This window comes from Papilio machaon, chromosome 16, assembly GCF_912999745.1.
Source record: "Papilio machaon chromosome 16, ilPapMach1.1, whole genome shotgun sequence".
Taxonomy (NCBI): domain Eukaryota; kingdom Metazoa; phylum Arthropoda; class Insecta; order Lepidoptera; family Papilionidae; genus Papilio; species Papilio machaon.
This window is the reverse complement of record NC_060001.1, coordinates 8,092,705-8,113,585: the sequence shown is the minus strand read 5'-3', so window position 1 is coordinate 8,113,585 and position 20,881 is coordinate 8,092,705. Positions and strand designations below refer to the sequence as shown.

The following is a 20,881-nucleotide window of genomic DNA, read 5'->3' as shown; positions in this document are numbered from 1 at the left end:
ATACATGTTCTACATCTGTGCCAAATTTCATCAAGATCCGTTGAGCCGTTCCGGACGTATCTTCTGACAAACATCGAAATCACGATTATTTCACAGATAATAAATAAAAAACTTCGAGATTTCTACAGATAATACATATAAAAATTCGCGATTTTTTACAGCTAATAAATATATTTGCATACAGATAACAATAACGTGCAACAACGTGCATAGCAATAACGTGTTGGTTTTATCCCTTTAGGAAAAAGAATTCAAACAGGTTACTTTAATTACATTTTTGGATTTTGTATTCATATTTTCGCAATACAACTTTAAACTAAAAACGATTTCCATTTTAACACAATTTTTATAATAAAATCAACTTTGTGAAAAAAAAATAACGGAATAAATGGTTGCGCTTTTTTATAGTGAAATAATTATTCTTTGAACCGATTCTTTATTACATAACATATTTTTTCATGTAAATTGGCCCCTATAAACCTGGTTAATATCGCAATTTTGGATAAGTTCTAATAATATACTTCAAGCCTCTCGGTATCTCGCAATCAACTGAAGCGTAACCACGAATTTTTTGTGCAGTAAAACCCTTTGCTGTTCGGCAATTAACCGACAGCGCAACGAAGCGTATTTTTATCGCGCAAATAATTTACGCTAGGCAATTCAAGAGCGCGAGGAAGTGTATTAAAAGCTTTTGATTCGTGCGAACTTAAAAACGAATTGTCAACAGCTATCAACTTCCGCCATGAGCCCATGAGTACCAAAATGACGAAAATTAAATAGGCACAAAATACTACGGCCTTTAGCCTGCCCAGTGAACCAGAGATCTTGTAGCTTTTCCAATGTAAACTATCAATGTCATATTGACAACGTCATATTATGGCCAATGAAAGAACTCCTTGGCAACTGCCATTGCTTGGGTATTAGTATGTTGACATTTTCATATACACCAAACTTAAACTTAGGGTGGATTTGACAAATCCGCCCACGGTATAGTTTTTGTCCATTTCAGGCAAGAACATATTGATTGTATCTCTTATAGAAATTAATTAAAATTAAAAGACTAATTACGAATAAAAACACCTTTTTTGAGCACATTGTTTCATAAGAAACAGGAGTAGATCGCGTGCCAATCATCTGTATGTGACACTGACAAACATATGACCTTATCTCACAATAAAATAAAAGTATAAAACGGTTTAACAATCAATTTATTGATTTTATAACATTATGAGGACAGATGTTAGTTTATTAATTTCATTTGATATTTAATATTGCACATATTTCATATTGGTTTAACTAACATAATGAGATTAATAAATTATAAACAAATAATAATACTCAACAAAGTCCGCGGGACACTTTCAGTTCTGTCGTTTGTACAAATATAAAACTCACATAAAATAAAGAAAAAATACAGACAAATTGATAACCTCCTCCTTTTTTAAATCGGCTAAAACAACACTGAACAGTACTTTTTTAAATTTTGTTATTACTTCTCTGTTTATTTTGGAGAAGTGCTTTGGAGTATTTGCAAGAAGTGGAGAAGTGTTTATTCTCAAGGGCGATCAGAGCTGCACAAACGCACGTCAACTACTACAAATTCACTTCCGGCTATTTTTTTTTTCCTATTATTTGCTAAAAACCATCTGTATTTTATAATAAAAATATATATATGTAGTATATAATTATTATAATTTACTTCATAATTATTTAAAAATCGAAAAACTTGAATATTTAACAACCATAAAAAAATCTAGACGTGAGACAAAAATCTAGTAACAGAAATAGATTCAGGGAACTAAAATCTCAGTATCGATGAAGAGATTTCTTAGCAGAGGATTTTGTGGCCGACCCGTGTTATTACATAGCCATTTTTCTAAGTAAAGTTTCGAGCGCCATCTGACGACAGATTCACAATAACACTTCGACTAAACAACTAGACTAATTTTTATATATAATTAATATTAAATGGCGATAAATTCAAAACTGGTAATAAATATATAAACGACAGAAGTTGAAAGGTGAAGTACATATGAGTGTGTACACGTCGCCGGCGCCTGCGCAGTGACACATGCGCTCCACAACGTGTGCGCTTCACTTCAACTCACACACCCCCTTACTTATTGTAACGTAATGCAAACTTTCTCATACAGATCTGCCGCAGACGACTGCTAGGGAAATCATTTGAATTCTAAACGAGTCATCGTCCATAAGATAAATGAGGCAGGACCGCGGGCTGGCGGCGCGCTCCGGAATGTCATTGCCGCAATGGAACCGCTTCGTGAAACACCTCTACGCCCAAATCTGAAAATGTAACAACATAAACACAGGGCTCTTCCCGTTGGCCTCTAGCGACAGAGGGGGGAACACGAGAACACGAGAGCATACCCTGAGCGTGGAGTCCCAGGAGGCGGTGGCGAGCGCGGTGCCGTCGGGCGCGAGCTGGACGCAGGAGACGCGGTGCTCGTGGCCGCAGAGGACGCAGACGCGGGCGGCGCGGAGCGCGTCCCAGGCGCAGGCGGTGTAGTCGCTGTAGCCGGCGAACAGCAGGCGGCCGCTCACCGACCACGCCACGGAGTTGACGCCGAAGATGACGTTGTCCTTGGCGTAGCGCGCCACCTCGCGGTCCGCGCGCAGGTCGAACAGCCGGCAGCAGGAGTCGTCGCTGCCGGTGGCCAGCGAGTCGCCGGCGGGGTGGAAGCGCACGCCGGTCACGTCGGAGTCGTGCGCGTCGAAGGCCTGCACGGCGGCGCCGCTGCGCATGTCCCACACGAGCGCGGCGCGGTCGCAGCCGCCCGACACGAACGTGTCGCCCATCTCGGAGGCGGCCAGGTCCAGGCAGGTGACGTCGGCCGCGTGCGCCTGGAAGCTCTGCAGCAGCTGCCCCGACTCCACGTCCCACAGCGCGCAGGCTCCCTCGCCTCCCGCCGTCAGCAGCTGCCGGTCCGAGTGCGCGAACCTGCAGCACGACATGTACGACGTGTGCGTGGCCACCGTGCGCTTGCGCAGCGCCGCCCCGCCCGCGCCCCCACCCCCGGCACCCTCCTCCTCCGGGCCCAGCGGGAACACCGTCACCTTGTTGTCCAGGCCCCTGACAACATTCACATGTACTATATATTTAATTTCCAGATACGATTTACATTAATGGAAACATTTTTCTTTTCATTTCACTTCTGACATGACACAAGCTACATTATTTAATAAACCTACAAACAATATTAGATATAGATATTTTGTCATCATTGGTCTAGTATGAGTTTGTTACTGCATGTGTGTCATGTTTGTGTGTCAGTGTATGAGTGGTGGCGGGCCGGCTCACCCAGCGGCCACCATGTTGCCGGAGGGGGCGTAGGCGCAGGCCATCACCCACGTACTCGGCATCGAGATTGTCTGCTCCTTGGTCGCGGTGAACGCGTCCCATACGATGATCTTACCATCCTGGAAACATAAATATATTTACATGACTCTTAGTAATGCAAATATGACTAATTAATAAGAGAGGGGGTATATTCTAAGATATTACGATAATTTAGATTTTGAAGCATGTATGAAACTGCCACTCCTTTAGGTTAGTTTTTGGGTTAAAACGGGGCATCATTTCAGTGTTCCTGATTAGATATTCAGATTATAATATATATTTTATTAATTAGTTTTAACCTACTCATAAATATAAACGTGATAATGTCTTATAAATAATGAATCATTGACACGTAAGGTTATTGTAAACCGACTATACAGACAACCTATTTATTTTTTGAATATAAAGAAGTATGTATTATAAGGGAAAAAGTATGGAGTGTGACGGGACAACAGTATGCGGGAGTGTGACGGGAGAATGGATGTAGTGCTTTGAGGAATTACCTGAGAAGAGGAGACAATATGGCGTTTGTCAGGCGACCAGTCTGCACAAAGCACCTTGGATTGGTGACCCTTCAGCACACGCCGCAGCTTCAGGTTGGGGAAGGTAACAGGCTCCAGACGCTCCGCCACACACGACACTAAGCACCAAGAACAAACCTCACCCCAAATGTCTACATGCAAATATATAGCTAACAATTTAAAAGTAATTAATATTATTGCATATTCTAATCTAATCTACAGAATATAAGGAACAAATCATAATTTTTCTTTAAACCACACAACACATTTGTAGTCAGTTTACACAAAGCAAACAAATGTATGCAATATAATGCACAAAACATATTTTATTTTGTTCAAATTATTGCACAGATTGTGATAAAACTTTTGTGTTGTATTCTACAGGCACCTGACTCAGTTCATGTCCTACAGTAGGAAAAAAAAAGGGGTTTTAAATTTTCTGTGGAACTTTTTTCTTGCGTCAACATTTTGAAAAAGCAATTGCCACATAAAGTAACACATAAGTCCTAGTTGATAACATCAAGTGAACATGCAAAATGCTAAAAATAAATAACAGTATTAATTTGAAATGTATTAGTTTGTATAGAGATAAATAAAATTGAAGTGTCTGCATGTTATATCAAAATAAAAATGTTATATTACAACATATTGAATTTAGCTAGTTAATAAAAAATATACTTGGTAAATATAACAACCGATTAATTTGAAACTGAAAAATTTACATGTCACATCGTTAAGCTTTTGTCGCTCCTCCTCTAATTTTTGTTTCAACGCCTCTGCCTCACGAAGTAGTGATTCCAGGGTATCTTCGGGCGTCGGTGCGACTGCGGTGTCCGCTGCCATGGCGCTGGCGCTCTGCAGCTTATATCTAACTACGATTCACAACATTTTTACTGAGTTCTAGCGCAAACTTCTTTGGTATAACTTAAAGCCAGATTGATAATTTCATATGCATGTCACATAATTTAATTAACTCAACTCTTTAAACTTGTTGGAAATACTGAAACTCATACAACATTAATCTGAATACAACAATTAGATAGAATTCATGAAACATGAAATGAAGGAATCGATATCTTCGACACGACACCATATATTAGTATTTTATCTATGCTTGTGACATTTTGTTTGTAGTTTTGTCAAAGAGCAGAGCTATAAAACTACACTGTCCGTGTCGCCCTACGCAACAAAGAGCACATAGGGCACAAACGAACATAAGTATAGAAATTGTACAATTATTTTCTTATACTTTTCAGATTTAGAATAAACATATATTTATACTGTAGACCGAGAAAGGTACCTGAATAGGTGGTCATAAATCAAACTTAATTATCACAACTCACTAGTGCCCCCTTTGTCGACGTCAAAAAATGGCACAAGATCCTCTTAGAATCGCTGTCGAGACATTTTTTTTCCTTTACACTCTGTGCTTAATCATTTTATACATTTAAGTAGGTTAAATATATATTCTGATAGCACTATGTATATTGAGATAGCAGCGCCTCTCACCGGTTCAACATTTTGTTTCCATTCAAACGGTCCTTCGAGCCGGATATGAACCGGCGCTGGTCCGGAACTGGCACGCGACCTTCGGCGACGGCAGAGTACCTGCAGCCGTCATTGTAAGGAACGGGAACACGTCGGCGGAGGCCGCTACATACACTTGTATGATGTATGCATACGTGTCATTTAGTGTCCAAATATGTAACTTATCTCAGGAGGACCAACAGCTTTACAAAATAAAACTTAACACTTCATATTCAGTCTTTTTATTTATAAATACAAAATACCACTTATATGAAAAGACAACATCACAATACATGCTCAAAGACACGGATACTTAAATAAATCGCTTATAGTCAGTCAATATAATGTTCCTTTGGAAAATTTTCATAGGAATACTTTAAGTACACCAGTCATTGATAAATTGTATTAAATGATTTAGATCATCTTACAATCTGACATGTGAATTTTTCTATTTTATGATTGACGTAATAGATGTGTGGGAAATAATCCAAATTTTCCGATATTTTCAATGTATTTTATTATAAAATGTTTATACATCTAAACTGAATGCAGATGCAATGCATGTTATGTCAACAACTGTGTCAATGCGGAGTCAAATTACATTTTATTATCATTATATATATTGATTTCGAATGAAAAAAGTATCCTCTAAACTCTAAATCGATGAACAGCGGGCGGAATTAAAATTACACTGACAAAATAACCTTACAAACAACCCGAGAACATCCTCCTCCGGTGCGGCGCGCGGTCAGCTGAGGATCCACAGCATGTTGAGTCCTGCGGGGCCGAGCGGCGTGCGGGCGAGGGCGGGCGGCGAGCGGCGCGCGGTCAGCTGAGGATCCACAGCATGTTGAGTCCTGCGGGGCCGAGCGGCGTGCGGGCGAGGGCGGGCGGCGAGCGGCGCGCGGTCAGCTGAGGATCCACAGCATGTTGAGTCCTGCGGGGCCGAGCGGCGTGCGGGCGAGGGCGGGCGGCGAGCGGCGCGCGGTCAGCTGAGGATCCACAGCATGTTGAGTCCTGCGGGGCCGAGCGGCGTGCGGGCGAGGGCGGGCGGCGAGCGGCGCGCGGTCAGCTGAGGATCCACAGCATGTTGAGTCCTGCGGGGCCGAGCGGCGTGCGGGCGAGGGCGGGCGGCGAGCGGCGCGCGGTCAGCTGAGGATCCACAGCATGTTGAGTCCTGCGGGGCCGAGCGGCGTGCGGGCGAGGGCGGGCGGCGAGCGGCGCGCGGTCAGCTGAGGATCCACAGCATGTTGAGTCCTGCGGGGCCGAGCGGCGTGCGGGCGAGGGCGGGCGGCGAGCGGCGCGCGGTCAGCTGAGGATCCACAGCATGTTGAGTCCTGCGGGGCCGAGCGGCGTGCGGGCGAGGGCGGGCGGCGAGCGGCGCGCGGCGGCGGCCAGCAGCAGCAGCAGCGCGTGCAGCAGGTTGTTGCGGCCGCGCGCGCCCGCCAGCGCCCCGCCCACGCGCACCGCCCACTGCGGCGGCCGCTCCCGCACTCGCTCCAGCCGCGGCTCCTCCGCCCCGCCCCCAGCCCCGCCCCCAGCACCGCCCCCGCCACTGTACAGGTACTGCGAGCTGAAGGGCCGCGGGTTCCCGCTCTGCAGCATCTGTGATCAAGAAATACAATAAATAGTACTCGAAGAACTTCTCGATGAGGATCTTCCGAGACTCGACACAGTAGTTTCTAAGGAATGAGATCATCATTTTCTAATAAAAGCTAAGAAGAATTCACAACAAAAAAACTGGTATCGACAAAAGATATTACGGACGGTTTGTCAACTTGAAAAATGTCTCTAATCGTTAACATACTCGTATATCTATAAGATAATAAAAGTTTTTTCAAAATATCTTGTTTTCTGAGCTTTTGAGTAAAAAAATTTGCGATATTCGTCGCTTACGAAACTCAATCTTCCATATGGATCGAGGGAGCATTTGAGTCCATGATGTGAACGTCCTCACCTGCCCGTCCAGATACGTGGCGAAGAGATGCAGGATGATCTCGCTGTCTGTGGGCTGTCCGGCGTGCCAGTCGGCCCCGCCCGCCTCGCCGCGGTACTCGCTGAGGCAGGGCGCGCGCGCCAGCTCCCGCAGCCGCCGCACCACGTAGCGCTGGTCCGCGAACGGCTCCAGGTACGGCAGCAGCGCGCCCAGCGCCGGCGCCGCGCCCGCCAGCGCCCGCAGCCGCTCCCCGCTCACCCGCCCCAGCCGCGCCTCGCCCCCCGCCAGCCGCGCCAGCGCCGCGTCCGCCGCCGCCATCGCGCCCACCACCCGCTCCAGGATCGTGATGTGGATCCACTGCGCAAACCACACACACGTCTCGGCGCCCGCGTCAACACCGCCCCCCCATCGCGCCCACCACGCGCTCCAGGATCGTGATGTGGATCCACTGCGCAAACCACACACACGTCTCGGCGCCCGCGTCAACACCGCCCCCCCCCCTTCTACCATTACCAGTCGCAGGTTCAAGTTCCACTGAGTAAGCTTGTGCGGGTCGATGTCTAGCTGCCAGCACACAGACGGGGAGCCCTCCGGCGACCCCTCCTCCAGCTTGCCGCCCTCTGCGCAAAGGAGACCGCATTAGTGGCAAGAGAGCCGCTGAGGGCCTCGAGGGCGTCGAGTCGCGCCTACGTACCCGAGTCCAGCGCCGACAGGTGGTAGGCGGGGGGCGGGGCGGCGCGCGGGGCGCACGCACTCGCCGCGCCCACAGCGCCCTCGGCGCCCTCCCCCGGCGCGCCCTGCAGCCCCTCGTACTCCCTGCGAGCACGGCTCCACATGTAACGCTCATGCCCAAAGTTCAGTACGACCATTAAATATCACCGGTAGAATCGTCAACACGTATAAAAATAATTAGGCGACGAACACGTCACCTATCGAAATTAATCGTCGCGTTCGCACGTATTGAAATGTCATTATAGATTATAGCTTACATAATGTATGTTCACTGCTAAATTATTATTTTAAATAAGTATTTGGTTTTTTTTATTGCATTGTGTCTTTTAAAGTGGAAAATAACATTAATATTATTAATGTTATTTTCCACTTTAAAACATTAGTTTAATTTTTATGCAACAAACATAAAATTACTTCCTCTGAAAAGTTAAAACAAACTTGATATAGTCTGCGAGCGAGCGGCGGTCGGCGATGAAGCGGTCGCGGAGCGCGCCGCGCGGCGAGCGGGGCGGCGAGCGTGGCGGGGAGCGGGGCGGCGAGGCGGGCGGCGGCGAGGGCGGAGGGTCGCGCGGCGAGCGCCAGCGCCGTGGCGATAGCGACAGCGACAGCTCACAGTCGGCGGAGGCGGAGTCGGGGGCGGGGGCGGAGATGGGAGCGCTCTCGCCCTCCGACAGCACCAGAGAAGAGTCTGTACAAGATAGAGTACAATGTGTATTAGTGAAGTAGAACAGAGGTGTTGGTGTCGGTTTCCTCATTGACAATATCAGTATAGATCAGAGATTCCCAAAGGGATCAACCCATTTGGGCTCGTCCAAAATAGTTTGAGTATCTCTGGTATAGATGGGATCATGTCCGAGGCCGAGGCCAGCACAGTACCTAGGTCGGCTGGGGAGAGGCCGAGCAGACGCAGCTGGCGGCGCGAGAGGCGAGCGGGTGGCGCGGAGGGCGCGGGGCGCGGCAGCAGACGCAGCGCGTGCCGCAGTGCTCCCGCACACGCTGCGCCCGCCGCCGCCAGCTGCGCGTAGCGCGCCAGCGAGCCCGAGCACGGCCCCGACCATGTCCTGCGAATTATACAAATTGTGCAACAAAAATTACACGGCTGATTATTATTTACATAATAACCAACCAATGGATTGAGTGAAGGGTTAAAAAGGGAGTGTGTTATCAACATCATCAACTAATGCAAAAGCGACAATTATGTAGTGGCGGCCATCTTGGATCCATCCATAGAACTCTGTAAAACTTGTATAAACAAGCCCTTTGATTTGTTAATCTGGTTGGGGTGATTGTACTTTTACCTGAACATTTTGTAATAGTGGCCACCTTATATTTAACAGTGGTAGATTCCAGCAATGGCCCAATAGGCCCAATGGCCTCGCACAATACCACAACACAGAAGACAGGCATAAAGTGGAATCAAATCTGCATTTCATCTGATGAGTTTAGACCCCCCCTCCCTTCTCAAACTTTTCTTATAAGGAAAGGATGGGAAGGAAAGTGGATTTGATGGGAGGTGGAGATACATATGAAGGGGATATTACTGTGTGTTTCCTCCTTCGTAAAGTTAGGCAATGCATCTGCAATTGCGGACATCCATGGGCAGTGGTCACTTTGCTATTTAGGCACAATCATGTAGCTGCTCGCTTATTTGTCACCTTATGATATAAAAATTTGCAATGACACTGAATATAAAAAATGCACTGTCATCATGCCTAAAGCTGTGTAAAAAATTGAAAAATCTATCAACTGGAAGTAGGGTTAATTCCAGTAAAAATATTTTTCTCAAACAGATTTTGAAATTGAAAACTCATCGTAACAATGACAATGACAAAACTGATAACTAAGCAGATTTTCTCTCCACCATCATTTTTATCTAATGAAATTTTGATTAGTTTCACAGTTGAAATGAAAGTTCTCAGTTCTGTCTACAAACATCGGCTCTAACTGATCTGTTCGATTATTCAGTTAAAACTGAATTTATGTAGGGGACTTAAGATACACCTAAATAAACTTCAGAGTGACAAAAGCATTCCTAAGTACGTTGGAACTAGGTTAGGTTATATGTACATTACATACTTACAAATCAAAAGTAAATACAAGAAACACTGTCATATTCACAAAGAACCACTTGATAGAAGTAGCTCTTTTCTTTTTTGCATAATTCAGTTCGATTGTTCGCTGCACTAAATTAGAATTTGGGCTAAAGCACCTGCAACAAAAGAGTTTAAATTAATTTACAAAACGACACAAACGAATAAGTTATAAATTATTCAACACCCTTCATATATATTTACATTTCAATGTGCTAAGAGCTTCTTTTATTAGCTACTAAAAATAATATTCTCTTATTTTACTACATATAAAGCGTATTTCGCGCGTTCCGGCTTTCAGTCTCCGCTTCGCTTGATAATCAAATAGTGGTGTGTGGTGTGCAAGGTGTGCAAAGAGTATGTAACTAACTATATACTTCTACTTCGTGTCACTGTTGCCACCTCCGGTAGTTCAAAATGTGCTGAAAGAGTGAAAGAGCTATTAAAATATATCAAAATATTCTGTGTTCTTTCTAAGTTCGACATCTATGCCAAATTTCATCGCCATTCGTTGAGCCGTTCCGGAGATACGTTTAATTAAACAAGAACCCATCCATTCAACCATCTTAACATTCGCATTTATAACATTCGTAAGATTTCTCAAAAGAGGTTTTGTTGCAAAGCAATGGGCTCGACAAGTTGTAGCCTCTCCATATATTTCTGGATAGCTGAGCTGACAGTAAAAGATTTTTGTAATAATATAAATGGCAACAATCGAATGATTGTCACGTTTGGTTCGTTTAGTTCAATTATATTTATCCACCATACTACCTAAACTTTTTAAAATTTGAAAAGGCGTGATCGTTTCATTATTATTCTACTTCGTTTGGGGTTTTTATTTAGTAGTATATTTCCATTTATTATGAGTCCCCCATTACACGTAGAGATAGTTCAACAGAGACACAGTAGTCTTAAAAAAAACGACCTAATAGAAATGGTGCATACTTTTCTGGCAAATTTCACTAATTTGAGACCTGGGACAACGTTGACGAATAGTAACTTGGAGGAAGATGTGAAACTTCTGGAGCATGTTCAATCTATAACATTTTGTGATGCAGATCATGACTGTGACGTTGTTACCAGCGAAACGGATCTAATATTCCATGTTTATAAATTGGACTCTTTTGGAGCTGAAACCGACTCTCTTAGCGAAAATTCTCCCGGCGAGGAAGTTGCCGTTGCAGATGTATGGACTCTGCCAACTGAAGAGTTTTATGGCTTGTGGGAAAGCCTCATATATGATTCGAAACTAAAGGAAAATTTATTGAGGTTTGTGGAGACATCTTTTCAATTTAGTGATCGAGGCGTCGATCATAACATCGTTGGATGGAACCGAGTAGTGCTATTGCACGGGCCCCCGGGAACGGGTAAAACCAGTTTGTGTCGTGCGCTCGCCCAGAAAGTAGCGATTCGTCTCGCTCACAAGTTTTCTAGAGCGCGCTTGCTCGAAATTAATGCGCACGGTTTATTTTCGAAATGGTTCTCAGAGAGCGGGAAACTGGTTGCTAAACTATTTGAGCGTATACGTGAAATTATCGAGGACCCCCGGGCGCTAACCTGCGTGCTAATAGATGAAGTAGAATCGTTGGCGCACGCGCGACGCGCAGCGCTGGCTGGCCTAGAGCCGTCCGACTCCATTCGGGCGGTTAATGCGATCTTGACTCAATTAGATAGATTAAAACGACATCCAAATGTCTTGATTTTGACTACATCAAATTTGACAGGAGCTATAGATGTAGCATTTGTGGATCGGGCGGACATCAAGCGACTAGTGGGGCCGCCGTCGCAGCGAGCCACGTACGAGATATTACGCGGTTGTTGCGAGGAGCTCATGGCGCGCGGCCTTATAGCACCTAGTGAGCAAATGTTTTCACTTCAGATGCTTGAGGCGGGAGGTTTTACAGAGACGGATGGATCAATTACTAGTCTCTGTCTTCATAACATAGCACAAGAAGCTGCGGCTTTAAACATATCGGCAAGAGCCTTACGTCGTTTACCTTTCCTCGCTCTAGCACTGCATGTAAAACCGTCAAGCTCAATGTCTTTGTCAATGTTTTTGGAGGGACTGCGGGAAGCTCTCTCACAACACATCCGTGACTTGACTGACTTTCACAATGATGTAGAGAATTCAATCCAATAATCACACTTGAACTCTAATTTAATATATGAATGTCAGGTTTTTGTAGGTTATTGTTTTAGCTATTGTAAGTACAGTATCAAGTAATTTTGTGATATGTTAATTTCTTGTAAATGTGTAAGATTTGACAACAAAGTCCCACTTGTTTTGTATAAACTGCCTCTGCTGTTACATTACACTATGTGAAAAAATAAAACCATTTTTAAACACAACATTTTTTAATAAACCAGTGCAACTATTGGAATAATTTGATTATTTCCCACATACCTATTTATCTAAGCGTAAAAATATAAACATAGCAACTTCATTAACAACATTTTAATAAGGTCCTCTTACTCCACATTTTCTGATGGAGATGGTCATCCATCACCAAATATTTGAAAGGAAAAGTTTGTGTTTGATTAGCTTAAAATATTTTAAATATATACAGTACAGTACATATAAAGTACAAGAGACATTGGTATTGTAGTTTGTTTGTCAGAAAATAGTCTCACCGAGAAGTAGAAAATAACACAAACAAAAAAGTAAGACATGACAATATGACTTCTCACTTTTATCCACCGAGCCAAATTAATTAGTAGAATGATGTTATTTTATATAATAAAAAAATACTGTTGTCAAAGAAATTATTTAGATCAATATGTTTTTTCATAATCTCGACAACTCTAAACCCGTAGTAAACCGAGGCGACGTGTGTCGCTCGGACACAGCCAAGTGACAAACCCAATAATTTATCTAAGACATAAACCCTACGTCAATTCCCACTATTGTTTTACGCTAGAGGGCGAAGAGGTGCAGGTCCACGCCCCAGCCGAAGGGCGCGGTCCAGGGCGGCAGGCGCTCCAGCAGCTGCTGATGCTCCTCCGACAGCGCGTCCTCGCCGAACATGCTGTGACCCGCCACCGACAGCTGCGCCACCTGCCCCCCCGCCTCCCCCTCCACCTCCCCCTCCACCTCCTCGTGCTGCAAATACAAAACATTATGTTTTGTAAAGTGGCAGTAAGGTGGCAACGGAGAAAGCAGACTTTGTAATGTGTAAGTTACCTGTATGTGCAGCTCGAGGTGCATGTTTGCGGGCGCACGCGCGTGGTGCACGCTCAGGAAGTAGGTGCGGCGGCGGCCCCAGCGCGGGCCCTCCAGCGGCCGCGCCAGCACCGAGCTCCACCTCAGCAGCGCGCCCTCCGCCGGCGCCACCACCACCACCACGTGCTGCGGCCCTGCTCGAGACGATCTGACTAACGACTGCTGAAGGATGCCACTGCCGATGCATACTTAAGAGTCGGTCGTCACTCGGCTGTCTTTGCGACTTCTATTCACAGCGAGAGTTCTCAAATGAAAAGAATAAGACTTAAGTCGGACGCGGGTAAACGAGAGGTCGCCTAAAATGATGTATAATAAGCGGGGATAATGCGGTTCACGCAAACGACGCGCCAGTCGCGGAGTTGCGGAGATATAATAGAGGTAGTACTACTAATGAGACGAAACAGACAAGACGGTCGCACCTCGTATGTGGAGGTGCAGCGCCGCGGTGGTGTCGTTGAGGCGCCGGCGGTGCGCGGCCACCTGCAGACGCGTGCGCGGCGACGAGCGCGCCGGCAGCGAGTGTCCGCGCGCGATCAGCCGCCGCACCGGCAGGTAGTAGGGCGCGCCGCAGTACACCCAGCGCGAGCACTCCTCCTCGCCCGCCGCCCCGCCCGCCGCCCCGCCCGCCCGCGCGCTCTCCACGCCCTCCACTGCCGGCGCGACATCCGCACACGTACATACATACGTACATAGTGGACAATCGTGGCCATGGAGGAGAAGGTAGCGTACCGTATCCGACGAGCGAGTGCGGCGTGTTGGCGTCTATCTCCGGTATCCAGAAGAAGTTGTCGACGGAGGGAGGAGCGCGCGCGTGGTCCGTGCGCCGCGTGTGGAACAACAGCACGCGCTGCGGCCGCTCGCCGCTGTATGCAGCGCGCGCGCCGCCGCTCGCCGCCAGCGCCGCGCTCGCCGCCACCACGCACGCCGCGCCCCACGCCTGCACACGTCACACACGTCACACGCACGCCGCGCCCCACGCCTGCACACGTCACACACGTCACACGCACGCCGCGCCCCACGCCTGCACACGTCACACACGTCACACGCACGCCGCGCCCCACGCCTGCACACGTCACACACGTCACACGCACGACTGCACACATCGCGTACGTCACACGCGTCACTGATGTGAAGCGAGCGAACAGTTGGCTTTTTCCTTCTGCCGCTGCGCTTATCACCTCTCCTGCTCTATACTTCTCTCGTTTGTTTCCTTCTGGCATAAAGAATGCGCGTTAGGCACCAGTTTATTGAGATCCGGCGCCGCGACCGCCAGCGGCAGCGCCCAGCTCAGCGTGCTCAGCGTCAGCAGCGCCACCAGCAGCGCCATCAGCACCTGCCGACCACCGGTAAATAAGTAAATATGTTGTAAACAAATTATTTATTCGTTTGTAACGTGCGGTTCTATCTCACGTCAGTGGGGACCGGAGGAGTGCCGGCGCGACCCATTATCGGCACGAACATGTTGAGCGAGGCCAGCGCCAGGTAGGCGGTGTGCGCCGCCGGCAGCGCCGCGCCCAGCGCCCACAGCACCGCGCGTCGCCCGTCCGCCGCCCGCACCGCGCTCGCGCCCACGTCCGCCGCCGCGCCGCACGCCACCTGCGCCCAGCCGCCCGTCAGCGCGACCCCACCTCGCCTCGCCCTCGCCCACCCCCGCCCCGCGCCCACACGCACCCACAGGAACGGCACGAAGCCGGAGCGCAGACCGCGCGCCGCGCACGCCGCCAGCGCGACACCGCCCCACAAGCACACCGCCTCGCCGCAAGCGCGCGCGCGCCACCAGCCGCGCACCGCCGCGCCCCGCGCGCCCACCGCCCGCGCCCACGTCCAGCGCGCCGTGGCCCAGCAGCCGCACACCGCTGCGCACAGAGTACACAGCTCAGCGGCTGACGCACGCGGCGCCTCATCCCGCCCCTCGCACCCTCGCACCTGGCAGCGCGTACAGCGGGACCAGCAGCCACGGGCGAGAGTAGAAGGCGAGGCGCGCTCCGAGCGCGTGCAGCAGTGCGCCCACGGCCGCGCTGGCGCCCAGCCCGCCCGCCAGCCCCGCGCCCACGGCCGCGCCCGCGCCGCACACCACGCGCGCCCACTCGCCTCGCTTCATATACACTGTAACGTGGAATGGTCACTCCAATGTTACGGTCGCAACATGTGACGTGGAGAGGCGGGCGGGAGACGTACGCTGGGCCCGGGCGTGCGCGGCGGTGAGATGCAGACGCAGCAGCAGCAGCGCCAGCGCGCCGGCGGCGGCCAGCAGCGCGGCGGGCGCGCGCACCGCCACCGCGGCCACGCCCAGCACGTCGAAGAACACGGGCGCCGCGGCCCCGCGCTCGGGCTCGCGCTCCAGCTCGGGCCGCGCCAGCAGACCTGCGACATGTCCGCACACGCAACATGTCTCTCTCCTTCCTGAGGTTGTATACACGGTATGTGAGGATCGAGGGGAGGGAAACATAAGACCTTGCAGCAGCGCCAGCACGTTGTCGCCGGTGCGCTGCAGCGCGGCGAGGGGCACGCGCGCCGCCGTGTCCAGCCACGTGTGGTACACGTAGCCGTTGCTGCTCCACGCCAGGTCCATGCCTGCAACACAAGCTCCGAGTTCGATGCCGGCGGCCTGATCGTACCTAGTCTTTTCTCCCTTCCCACCTTTTGATGGAGGAGGGAAAATATTCTGTTTCAGTGTCGATTAAAGGTAGATAACGCGCATCTGTCATTGCGGACGTCTTTGGACAGTGATCGCTTCGCCATTTCGGCGAATTCAGGTGGCCGTTTGCTCGTTTGCCACCTCATAATATAAAAGAAAACGGTAACTAGTCACTGACTGGGTACTCGTAGAGTTGTTTTATTATAATAAATCAAGAGTAGGGAGTTTCCTCGACGTCTCCGCGTGAGCTTCCGTCCGTTATGGTATCAGAGAATACGAGGACGGCCACTCACCCGAAAGACCGCCGAAGTCGCGGAAGATGCGGAAGTCGGTGTCTGCGGGGATGAGGCCGCTCTGGAACAGCTCTTGCGCCAGCGAGGAAGCGAAGGGATGCGGCACCGCGCCGGCGTACACCTGCAGGTTATATGTCGGCACTGTGTAACACTTTCCGCCCGTCCGGCTCACCGGAGGCACGGCCGAGCCGCCCTCTCCGCCCTCGTCCTCACCTCCAGCATCCAAGGGTCGTGTGGGCCCGCCTGGAACAGCACCTCGCGCCCACCCGCGCCGCACGCCTCGATGTTCACGAAGGCGCGCACGTCCCGCGCCCACCTGCCGCCGCGACACTCTTATTTTTATAGTATAAGGTACAGACTGTCATTGATCGGCTCTTTATTCCGATGGACGACATCATAATAGACCTGGCCTATTGCCGAGTAATTCGACACAAAATTCAAAACACCCGGACCATATTATGTGTGTTCCCGGAACCAAATTAAAAGTTAAACGGTTGCTAAGGTAGTTCCTAAAGCGGATTAAGGCCCTTCGTACACATCATAATAGAACAATGCCATAGAGGTTCGCACAAAGCTTGCGTCGCCGACATTTCTATCTATCATCTTCAAAACTAGTCGCTTGCAACCCGTTTGTCAAGACAGCGAACTGTCATAGCTGCGATTTTCAAGAAGTCGGTGTATGTAAATGTATACAGTCGACATGTAGTCGCTGTTCCTGCATCGACCGAATACACCGCGAGCGTCGACCATTCCTTACAATATTAGTTTCGACGACTTACGTAGCCTCGTGTACGAAGGGCATTAGAGTTAAAGGGCAATTAAAATTTTTTATAGATTATTTATTTTATGAGTTAGAACATTGTGACTCAATAGTGGGGTGGTGCGATAGACTAAGTACTTGTGAGTGGTGATGAAGGCGTGCGAGGCCTGCAGGATGTTCTCCTCGGCGCCGTTGAGCAGCAGCACGAGGTCGTGGCGCAGCGGACGCGGCGCCGCCAGCAGCGCCCGCAGCGCCTCCAGCGCCACCGCGCACCCCGCGCCGTCGTCACTCGCGCCTGCCGCAAGCATCGCCCATCGGTCTCATTGTTCTCGTCTCACCTCTCTCGGCCACTCATCACATTCTACTCACCGGGACTGCCGGGCACGGTGTCGTAGTGACAGTTGATGAGCAGGGCGGTGCGAGTGGGGCGGGCGGTGCGGCGCGCGCTCGACGTCTCCCCGCCGCGGCCGCGTGCGCGCGCCACCACACTCTGCACGTCGCGGTACACGTTGTTCATTCCTGCGCACGACACAACGCGCCTCCTGCACTCTACCTTCCAATTGTGTGACTGCAGACATTAGCGTATTTGACACTTCAAAATACACATGCTGTAAAGTGTGAATTACACTATTGCTGGAACATTATAGCAGTTGTCGCGCGAGTCGCTTGCGCAAAACGCAGTTTTAGATGCGGTGGTGGGCGTAGCGGGATGCGGGACGAGGTCGGAACGCAGCGCGCCGATGACTCTTTGCAGCGCATTTTAGGAGCGTACCTGCATGGCAGGTGTATCCAAAACATTAATAGGGATGCTTCAATCCACAGAAGTTGAGTAAGGTTCTGTGTTGCGTCCACTGTTGTGAAACATACGAAACTGTTCTGCGAGTCGACCTATGTATCGTCTGATATGAGAGCACTCAAATGACTGTTAAATGAATTTTGATTCTCTTCTAATTGTGTAAATTTCATGTATGGTTAGTAAGTTTAAACGGGAGGCAGGTACGCGGGGCTGGTGCGGGGCGAGTGCGGGGCGTGTGCGGGGCGCGCGCGCGCTCGTGCCGCACTAATCACCAGGTCAATGTCGACAATGAGGTCAATTCACACAACATCACAAAACCTTGAAATCGGCGTTAATTTAATGAATAATAGATTTTAACTGAAAGTAATGGATATATTACATATAGTCAGTCTATATAGTCAGTATATATAGTACAGTCAAAACCTTTATGGCGACATCGTTTAGAACAACATACCGGTTAAATTGACCAAAATCAAAGGTCCTGGCTGAATGTTATATACATATCTTTCCTATTAATACCTGTCACCGGTTGTTACAACTATCGGTTTTTACGACTCAATATGAGTAGTCCCTTCGATGTCGTTATAACAGATTTTGACTGTATATTATTTTTTCTTAAACATGCTTTGTACTTATCAATAAGGCTTACCTACTGACGGCTTTATAGGTTAACTTATAGTAGAGCTGAATAAAATTTGTGAATTTCCTTAAAAATATAATTTCTAAGGAGTACTTTTAATTAAACACGTATAATTTCATTACAAATGTTTTAATTTTGTAACATGTACGGTTTTTTATATTTAACTTAAACATGCACACATAACAGCTAACTTATCCGACATTCACAATTATAATGGTATGAAAACCTAATTATGAAACTTGTTTAAAAATACTTTAATTACAAAATATAGTATAATATTTTGTATGCACAAGAAATTTTTGTGTATCAAATGAAATGTTTGTAATTCTGTGACAAAATATTATGTTAAAACAAAACTTTAGACGTATTGAAAAATGCCTACAAATTATGCTCAATCAATTTTAACTAATATTATAAATGCATATGTTTGGATGGATGTTTGTAAGTAGGTATCTCCAGAACGGCTGCATGGATCTCGCTAAAATTTAGTATAGATATAGAACATAGTTTGGAGGAAAACATATGCTATTATTTGTTTTTTTTTCGTGCGGATAGAATCGTGGGCGAAATCTATATTTAATAAGGACCTCGAGCACCGCTCAACTTACATATTTTGTTACCTGTAGATTTCTTTTTATTATTTTTAGGAGTTCGCTTCACGTCGTCATCGAAACAAATGGAATAAACAAAGGTTGTGCTGACCGTCGAGGAAGGTGAGGGGGAAGGCGCCGCTGGCCGAGTGCACGTCGATCTCGAGGGAGTTGTGCGGCGAGGCGTGCGCGGCCACCTGGCGCAGCGCCTGCACCGCCCACCGCACCGCCAGCACCTCGTTCTCGTAGCTGCCGGCCACCTGCGCACACCGCACACCGCACAGCGCGTCACCTCACACCGCTCCCCACTTACACACCTCATGTGCCGCACCTCACGCTCCGGCCGCGTTCCTTACCCGGGCTCCGATAGCGGTGAGGTTGACGAGGTGGGCGTGCGCCCTGTACCCGTCGAAGGCGTCGGCATCGGGCGATGCACGGCGCGGCGCGGGCAGGCGACGCTCCGCCGCCGCAGCCAGCAACAGCAACAGCGCCGTGCTCGCCGCCGCGCCCACAGCCCAGCGCGCCGACACCGCGCCGCGCAGCGCCTTCTCCGAACCCGACGCCCCATCCTCCTGCCGAACAAACCTTATCTAACAATGCATCTATGTTGTACTTTTGCCTGCTGTTTCGTTATAGTTACCTGTAGCTTACGAAACTTATAGACTTGACGATATTCTTGCAGACGAGATGTAATTCAACCAAAGAGGTTTGACTAGTTATAGAGTGGACTTTACAACCACTTTCCTTCAAATCATAATTACTCATAATTCATAATCACATAGTACATCATATCTGTCACAATTGTACATCTTTTTGAGGTTTTTAATGACTTATGTATTGATATAATTAAATGTGGATAAGTGAGAAAACTCTATATGTGTGACTCATTATCTGGTCCCGATGGATCTCCTCCATAAGACAAGAAACTTGGATAAGAGAAACCTCTATAAACAAGTAAAACATTGCAGTCCTTTGGTCTCCCTAACCACATTATATATAAGATAGAATCAAGATACATTTTTATTGTTGGTGTATTTTTGAATATTTTAGCCATAATCATTTTGTTCATATTATATTTAATGTTAAGATGTTTCTTCCAAGTATCATTGGCGACAAGCAGGTGGCCTGCCGTAAATAATTAAGCCAAAACTTTAAGGTTTAAAACGTAGTGTGCAGTGTCTCATGTGAGTGAGATAAAGCCAGAAAGACGATACAAGATAGAATCACTATACTAGATAGATTCACATTTGTTCCTGGCGTTTACAAACTTATATGATAGAATTTTTGCTTTACCTAAGACACTGCAATGTATATATATTAATATCCAAATGTATTTGTGCATGGAAATAAACTATCAGTTACATGCCTTACCACTTATTGAATTGTATTTGTCAAAATAAATATAGATATAATTATAGGAAGCTGACCCCGAAATAATGGGAACTGAAAGACAGTCAGTAAAAAATATTGTCTCAAAACTCTTACCATTATTTGAGAAATCATAACTGAAATAGTGATGAGACACTTATATTACGAATTTTTGCACTGCACCATAGCTGTTGAAAAAGATACATGAATTTGTAATTATTGTTTTACTTCCTTATTGTTAGGCAAAAGAAAAAACACACAAATGTTCTTACATTCCGCATAAGATCTATTTATTTATATTTTCAGATTTAAAACTTTTAATGCATAGAATTATAAACCTCACTGAAATGCTACATTTTCATTGTTATACAACCATTATCTTAATTTTTTACAACGGTTATGTCGCCGATAA

At 47.7% G+C, this 20,881-nt stretch overlaps 4 protein-coding genes and 1 long non-coding RNA gene across 5 annotated transcripts; 1 reads left to right on the top strand and 4 right to left on the bottom strand.

The window, feature by feature from the left end:
- Positions 1 to 1,752: 1,752 nt before the first annotated feature.
- Positions 1,753 to 4,962, bottom strand: LOC106718868 (guanine nucleotide-binding protein subunit beta-5). The gene is made up of 5 exons (XM_045681535.1): positions 4,602 to 4,962; positions 3,862 to 3,998; positions 3,320 to 3,438; positions 2,389 to 3,091; positions 1,753 to 2,304 (listed from the first exon to the last, which is right to left on the bottom strand). Exons 1-5 carry the CDS (start codon positions 4,720 to 4,722, stop codon positions 2,293 to 2,295), a joined length of 1,092 nt encoding a protein of 363 aa, XP_045537491.1. The 5' UTR covers positions 4,723 to 4,962; the 3' UTR covers positions 1,753 to 2,292.
- Positions 4,963 to 6,147: 1,185 nt separating this feature from the next.
- LOC123721815 lies at positions 6,148 to 10,503 on the bottom strand. Its single transcript, XM_045681691.1, has 9 exons — positions 10,369 to 10,503; positions 10,155 to 10,283; positions 8,951 to 9,135; positions 8,509 to 8,762; positions 8,037 to 8,184; positions 7,856 to 7,962; positions 7,639 to 7,699; positions 7,364 to 7,551; positions 6,148 to 7,011 (listed from the first exon to the last, which is right to left on the bottom strand). Coding segments are annotated over exons 1-9 (1,371 nt in total). The 5' UTR covers positions 10,371 to 10,503; the 3' UTR covers positions 6,148 to 6,714.
- A 392-nt stretch (positions 10,504 to 10,895) lies between these two features.
- On the top strand, positions 10,896 to 12,456 carry LOC106718885 (pachytene checkpoint protein 2 homolog). The gene has a single exon (XM_014513088.2). The coding sequence runs from the start codon at positions 11,027 to 11,029 to the stop codon at positions 12,302 to 12,304; it is 1,278 nt and encodes a 425-aa protein (XP_014368574.2). The 5' UTR covers positions 10,896 to 11,026; the 3' UTR covers positions 12,305 to 12,456.
- Positions 12,455 to 19,595, bottom strand: LOC106718850 (endoplasmic reticulum metallopeptidase 1; the record flags this gene model as incomplete). The annotated part of the gene is made up of 16 exons (XM_045681690.1): positions 12,455 to 13,264; positions 13,346 to 13,518; positions 13,804 to 14,034; positions 14,114 to 14,321; positions 14,423 to 14,447; positions 14,563 to 14,717; positions 14,795 to 15,240; positions 15,311 to 15,490; positions 15,563 to 15,748; positions 15,839 to 15,958; positions 16,316 to 16,436; positions 16,529 to 16,631; positions 17,214 to 17,370; positions 17,445 to 17,594; positions 19,214 to 19,361; positions 19,458 to 19,595. Coding segments are annotated over 16 exons (2,727 nt in total), but the record flags the coding sequence as incomplete, so codon positions are not given.
- Positions 19,596 to 19,597: 2 nt separating this feature from the next.
- On the bottom strand, positions 19,598 to 20,866 carry LOC106718874. The gene is made up of 3 exons (XR_001357393.2): positions 20,742 to 20,866; positions 20,587 to 20,657; positions 19,598 to 19,673 (listed from the first exon to the last, which is right to left on the bottom strand). It is a non-coding gene; the product is annotated as an uncharacterized LOC106718874 (long non-coding RNA).
- Between the last annotated feature and the right edge of the window lie 15 nt (positions 20,867 to 20,881).

Bases quoted from the DNA above. Each gene is read 5' to 3' on its own strand.
- LOC106718868 (XM_045681535.1), bottom strand. From the start codon at position 4,722: ATGGCAGCGGACACCGCAGTCGCACCGACGCCCGAAGATACCCTGGAA. The intron at 3,999-4,601 runs GTAAATTTTTCA...CTTGGTGCTTAG, and splicing joins AAAGCTTAACGATGTGACAT to TGTCGTGTGTGGCGGAGCGT. The intron at 3,092-3,319 runs GTGAGCCGGCCC...GAATGTTGTCAG, and splicing joins GGCAACATGGTGGCCGCTGG to GGGCCTGGACAACAAGGTGA.
- LOC123721815 (XM_045681691.1), bottom strand. The intron at 9,136-10,154 runs GTAAGTATGTAA...TATAATTCGCAG, and splicing joins CTTGTATTTACTTTTGATTT to GACATGGTCGGGGCCGTGCT. The intron at 7,963-8,036 runs GTACGTAGGCGC...TCCTTTGCGCAG, and splicing joins CCTGTCGGCGCTGGACTCGG to AGGGCGGCAAGCTGGAGGAG.
- LOC106718885 (XM_014513088.2), top strand. From the start codon at position 11,027: ATGAGTCCCCCATTACACGTAGAGATAGTTCAACAGAGACACAGTAGT.